The sequence below is a fragment of the Acanthopagrus latus genome, chromosome 17, assembly GCF_904848185.1.
Source record: "Acanthopagrus latus isolate v.2019 chromosome 17, fAcaLat1.1, whole genome shotgun sequence".
NCBI lineage: Eukaryota > Metazoa > Chordata > Actinopteri > Spariformes > Sparidae > Acanthopagrus > Acanthopagrus latus.
The window spans coordinates 18,977,577-18,984,177 of record NC_051055.1 but is presented as its reverse complement, the minus strand read 5'-3'; the positions used below and the strand labels follow the sequence as shown (position 1 = coordinate 18,984,177).

The window sequence follows — 6,601 nt, the reverse complement described above, 5'->3', positions numbered from 1 at the left end:
ACACGAATCGGTTACATTTTGTTGTTTATTTAAGGCTGTGACTGTAACGTTATAGAGAAATATAGCTACAGGTGAGTTAAGGACTTGCTTATTTTTCCAAATTAAACAAAAAATGAAATTGGGAGCTTTAAATTTTGTGAAATGTACATGTAATGACAAAAAGTCTTATAACAATGTAGCAACATTACCCAGGATTCTTTGCAGGTTTACTGTAAATGTGTTAGCACTTACTGTAGCAGTGCACTCATTCTCTGATGGGGTGTTTTTAATTAACTGACTCAAACAGGGATTATTATCATCATCATCATCATCATCATCAGTGTACATGGAGGATTTCACCACAAAAGTCATAACATCTGACAGCATTTCTCATCATCACGTAAAGCCTTGGGTGAGCGATTGACATCACACAGTGCAGTCTGTCACCTTGTATTCAATAACAGATAAAACAATATCTGACAGAAGAGCCTACCACTGACAAGATGAACACTGACACACACACACACACACACACACACACACACACACACACACACACACACACACACACACACACACACACACACACACACACACACACACACACACACACACACACACACACACACACACACAAATCTTTCAAACGATCTTGCAAAACCATCCACACAGGTTTATTGTTCCTCCTTTTCTATTCTCATGTCTCTTGGTGAAGTCTGTCTGACCCCAGTTGAGGGCAGCCGGTCATCGGTGAGGGCTGACTGGCTGTGAGGCTGTGCATCTGGGGGGCTTGAAGAAGGGGATGTTGACTGAAATGATGCACTCTCCAGGAGAGATTCAGTCATCTGAGGTTTCCAACACACTCATGCTGAGAGCTAGATCCCAGTAGTGTTCTGTGCCGTGTTTCTTGAAGTGTTCTCTGGCCATGTTCTCTGTGGGGCACTGTTTGAACTTAATATCTCCAAAACTACGCTCTTTAGCTGTGCCCTGGAGAACAAAGACATAATAAGGCTTCCATAAGATCACAAAAAAGGTAAATAATCAAAATTAATTCTGATAACTCGAGCCTGCAAAAGAAAGCAGGATGTGTGAACACTCACCTCCCAAATCAAATAGCACTTGTTGTTTCTCTTTGTATCATCATCACCATCTGGATCTAGATGAGAAACAACAATAAAGAGTTCAGTATCCTGGACAAAAACAAAAAAGATATATCAACTAGAACAAGACTCCAAAGTCAAGCCACTCTTACCCTCTCTTTTACTGTTGTGTTCCTGCCATTTGATTCTGTGCATCATCAGCCTCTTGAACTTTTTCAGGGATTTAGGGCCTAAAAATGAGGCAGAAAGTTAGACTTTAAGGATGATTATTAAAATGAATATCTCAAGGTATTGCAGAGATGATACAACCATGCAGAACCTCACCCCCCTGAAACTGCCATCAAGCCTATTAGAAGTGCAGCTGTACAATATGTTTGTGATTTTGTCAGCAGTTTACCACAAAATGGAACTAACTGATTATATTTATACATGTTGTTTATGCTTAACACTCTAAAGAGCTTACTGAGCAGAAGATGCTAAATCCTTGACAAACTTCACAGCACAAGATCAGATGGAAACGCATACATGATATATTGCTAATGAAGGACCATAAATGATTTGTGTACATACTTTTTTCTTTTAGGTGCTCAATGACTGTCAATGACCATAACTATAGTATATAGATCACATGGTCAGATCTCTAATATGTTGTGTTGGGTTGAGGCCCTCTGTACTTTCAATCTTAATTTACCATCTTTTGTTTTTTTTACTTTTGAAAACAAATAGACAAGAAAATGCAGACCAGTCTACACTTAACTAATGTGTAAATTCCCCAAAACATATTATTAATAAATGAGAATAGGTTGCAGAGTGTTTGAGGGGAACATCTGGGAGAATACATTAAAGAGCAGACAACATTTTCTGACAGTCAGAGGTTTAAGTATAGAGTAATGTAGAATGAGTTATGGCACCTGTTTAAGATTGATACCGAAGAAGAAGACCTAGCAAATACTGATCATCATAATGTCAGAACATTGCTTAAAACCTGTTTACTATTCATACCAGACATTCCCCCTGACAGCTTTACAGAAAAGGTTTAACAAAAATCACATGATTAAATTTACCAGTTGTGCTATAAGAAAGTCCGATTTAACAGTGAGTGCTGATTAGATTTGTCTTTCTTGTCCCTTACCTCCCTCTACCACAACAAGGTTGACGTCTCTGTGCAGAACTACAGTGCCTGTCAGGTACAGCTGATTGGCGTTGGCCTCCACTTTAAACTTCTTAGCAGGATTTTGCAGGTTACGAATCCTGTACAAGGGAAGGTAAGGTTCTTAAATAAGACACAATTTTTTACTGCATGTATGAAGTACCATATGTGCTCTCTGCCAACAAGTACTTGCCTGTATACAGCAATGTGAACACCATCAGTGAGGTCTTCTTTTAACTTCTTGACTTTCTTCTCTTTCCTCTGTTCTGCTGTTAGCTTGCGGGCTGCATTAGCCTCCTCATGAGCCCTGCACAGTGGAGACGCAATTAGAAAAACCTTAAAGGAATCTTTTGTTTTTAATCACACAAGATTAAATGATAAGTAGTGCAAAGATTAGGAGAAGTTGAAGGACAAGCAGTGTAAAGGTTAAATGTGTTACTAACTTCTGTCTCTTGGCCATCTGTGCTCTGACATGTGCCTCCACCTTTGTTGGGTCCTGAACCGCCTCCGTCCCCAGCACCCTCATCAGGTTAGAGATGCGTACTGAGAAAATACAATAAAAAGTCAGTTAAAATCTGTGAAATCTTATTTGTAGTAGTTTATAAAGGGATTTGTGTGTGGTACCTTTAGGTTCTGGTGGAGGCATCAGTCCCAGACGAACCTTCTCTTGAACTTCTTTCTGTCCTTCCCTTCGCGTCTGTCTCCTCAGTTTTTTCTGTTCTTTCTTTGTCAGGTATACACCCAGCGTTACTGGCTTATCTGTGTCAACTGAGAAGACAAAGACAGTTTATATGGATCTTAATGGCTTGTAGACAGGGTAAAGATGTGAAACTGTTTTCAGAAATTGGAGTGTACATATACAATATGCTTCTTAGGAGCAAAAAAAATCAATTCTGTCTTTTATGCAGCTTTTACAATTATCTAAACACTTACCTGGAGGGCTTATTTGCGCAGGATGTTCCACCAGGTTGGTCACTCCAAAGAACTCCAAGTTATCAAAGTTTGTGTCAGGTGTCCTTCATATTACATAAGAAAAAACTGCAATTAGTAAAACTGCTTCATTACATATGCCAAGAATAATGTGTATTCTACAGCCTCACCATGGTAGTGAAACAAAAGATCATTTTAATATTTGACCTAAGATCATAGTAAGTGTTCCTTAGTGGTTTCTTACATTTCTATGTTGTTGGCCAGGATGAAGGAGTCCCACCACTCAATGCCGGGCACCTCTCCTTCTCCGATCTCTTTCTTAGGGGCGATCAGTGCCAGCTTGGTGGATGCCTGGATTCCTGTCTTCTTTGCGGCCTGGGCAATCTCACACTGCAACCTTTCCAGCTGGGCCTGAGTGAGGTCAAGATCAATGCAGGTCAATCAAAACAGAAGTAGTTGATTTGAGCAGGGTTCAATGCCACGAGACAAACAAAATAGGACGATGGAATTGTTTCATTTCAAATATTACAGGATGTTTTGTTTACATGGGGGATTGTGTAGATAAAACAGCCAATTGTGTTGAAAAATCAAGCATTTTTCAAGGATCATATTCCTTACACTGAATACAAAATGGTTCAAATTAAGCATTCCATTGAAGTTAAAATATCTGCTGACATGCAAGTGCTGATAAGTCATACCCAACCTTAGTTCTGATTCTCTGAGCGATTTTCTCAAAGCGTCCCTGCTCATGGAATTTGAAGCCCTTGCGAGGGCGCTGAGCTGGTGTAATAAACACACGCTGGTCAAAGTAGGACGTGGACTCCAAGTCATCCCCAGGCTTTTCCTTCAGCTGCTGACGGAACTGCTCCCTCTTTACCGCTCGAATGTTTGCTATACAGGTGGAAGGAAAAATTGCAGAACATCAAAGCAAGAAATTAAGACTGTATGTGTGCATTGAAAGTATTGGGGCACCATGCACATACCTTTCAGAGTGGGCATCCGGTGCGTAAGCTCAACCTCTTTGCCACTTGCATCTACAGTTCTTCCCTTGTCATCCAGAATAAGAGGCGTGGGCTTGTTCACCTCTTTGACTTCTACTTTCCTATAAAAAAGGGACACATACAAACAAGCTTAGTTTATTTTCACATTACCTCAGCATTCCTTCATTTCTGTCCTCTTTAAATTTTAAAATCCTTTATACTGTGAAATTACTCACGGTGGAGCAATTCCCATAGCATGTAGATTAGCTAGTGCCACTAAGTTGTGAGGCCCAGTGTTCCCCAAGGCTCCAAGAATACCAGGTTTCATGGCTAACTGGGACTGGATGCGGGCCTGCAACTCAGCAGCCTTTCGGGCCTTCTCGATAGCATCATTCATGAAGCTGGCAGCCTGGGAGGGGGCAATAGATGCTGCACCACCTGCAGCTGCAGCAGCAGAATTGCCAAGAAGTCGTGAGACTGGAGTTTCCATCTGTGTCTGTGGTGTGGGAAGGGAAAATGCTGTAGTCAGGGGAAACATTTTTCAACACGTTTATTCTTAAAGTTTTAAAATAACTTAATTTTATTACTGGTGCTGCAGGGACTGAAGAGGCAAAGCTCAGCTGTTTCTTCCTCTCTTCTATCTGTTTTGTTGCTGCCTCCATCATCTGTTTTATCTATTGTTACAGAGAAAAGCAAAAATGCATAAATTTAATCATGAACAAAACATATTTTATGTAGGCACAATACAACTGCTACAGAGAAAATAATCTCATACCTGCATTTTGGTGAGCATGCCAGGGCTCTCAGATGGAGGTCCAGGTATGACCTCAGGCTCCTCCACCTCCTCAAAGCGTGGCACCCGCTTCCGCTTAGGAGCCGCCCCGTCTCCTGGCTCGGGAGTTTCTCGCATTGCTCCAGTTTCAGCCTCATCACCAAAAACATCCTGCAACCATCCAGCCAAACAGAAACACCAATAAATCACATTACCGTCCATCCAAACATACAATTAAACATATAATGTTCTAGTATGTTTTTCTGCTAATCTCCACGAAGTGAGTAAAGATGTTTTTTTAGAGCATTAAGAGCAAGCATGCATTATGGGAATGGTCAGTGCATGTAAATATAATCACTGTAATCTGTTGTTGATGAAAGAAAGAGTTTGCTCAGGTATTACCTTAAGGTCTCTCTTGCGGTGCTTTTCTCCTGCTCCTTTGTTGCCACGGGCACTGCGGCTTTCCTCCAAAGCTTCAAAGAGACGCTCCACAAAACCTCCAGCAGAGTCATCAAGGAAGGGACGCAGCTGGTCTGTGGTACAAAGGAGTGTCAAATAATTTGCACAAATACAGTACTTTTCATCACTGACGCAATTAAATGACATTCTTTAGATCTCATCACAGAATGCCATTATGGCCACAGATCTGTGTGTAAATCGTGGTTATTCACACAGATCTGTGTTATTCACACACAGATCTGTGTGAATAATCACAATTTACTAAAGTAATTAGGACAACTTTTTGAAGGCCAACCCTACAAAACATCTTCCATATAAAATACTGAATCAAAATTATGAAGCATCGTTTATCAGAGGTGTTTACATCAGAACCTGGAATTTGGCATTTGCTCTTAACTGGCTCTTAACTAAACTCTAAATGCATCTTTATGAAACACAATAGGTCACAAACATTATATGCAGTTACCTATAGTCTTCCTTTTGTCCAGTCCCTTCCCCACACAGTGCAAAGCAGCAGTAACCACTGTGGGCTCAGAGAAGCCCAGCACCTTCTTCACGGTGCGCTCCACCCATGGCCTTAATTCCTCCACCTCCCGTTTTGGAAGAGACATTCCTCCAATCCTGCAGAATAACATAAAATGTACATCCGGCGTCATTATTCATTTACACTGATGAAACTGTTGATCTTCATGTTTCAAAACACTCTGCACCTGTGTGGGGCTGTATCACACTGATGTGACACACATGATACAACCCCCCTCGCTCGCTCACGCACACTCGCGTATAGGCGCAAAAACACAAACGTCCTATCACTTACACAAAGAAACCAATGCACACAGTCCGCTTAAATCTTTCCGTTGTTTCGTTTTTAATGATAACGTTAGAATGGCTGACAACTATGCTAACCAAGAGCAACATACGAGCTAAATTCAATTACATCCGCCAAAACTCTTCGGTTGCCCGCTAGTCACCGTTAGCATGCTGCTGCCTGTGAGCTACCAACAACAGCGAATAGCTGCTTCATTAAACGTACAAACCTTTAAATTCTGCCTGTGTCCTTTGTCAGGTGGCTCGCGTTGTAGGTTTCAAACAGAAACGATTAACTTTACGAAGGGTAAAACACTCAAATCGCCAAGTTTCCAGAAAAAACTTTGTTTGGACGCGCCGTTCTCACGACGTTTCTAAACCAAGACCCGGAAGCGGAAATAGACACGGCTTCTTCTTCGCGGCT

General features: G+C 41.3%; 1 protein-coding gene across 1 annotated transcript; it reads right to left on the bottom strand.

Annotated features, from left to right (window-relative positions):
* Window positions 1–11: 11 nt before the first annotated feature.
* Window positions 12–6,561, bottom strand: prpf3 (PRP3 pre-mRNA processing factor 3 homolog (yeast)). The gene is made up of 17 exons (XM_037073115.1): window positions 6,408–6,561; window positions 5,837–5,991; window positions 5,314–5,444; window positions 4,915–5,082; window positions 4,727–4,813; window positions 4,376–4,635; window positions 4,143–4,261; window positions 3,863–4,050; window positions 3,404–3,570; window positions 3,163–3,245; window positions 2,854–2,997; window positions 2,673–2,772; window positions 2,423–2,536; window positions 2,212–2,330; window positions 1,232–1,309; window positions 1,080–1,135; window positions 12–966 (listed from the first exon to the last, which is right to left on the bottom strand). The coding sequence occupies exons 2-17, from the start codon at window positions 5,979–5,981 to the stop codon at window positions 817–819; spliced, it is 2,109 nt and encodes a 702-aa protein (XP_036929010.1). The 5' UTR covers window positions 5,982–5,991; window positions 6,408–6,561; the 3' UTR covers window positions 12–816.
* Window positions 6,562–6,601: the final 40 nt, after the last annotated feature.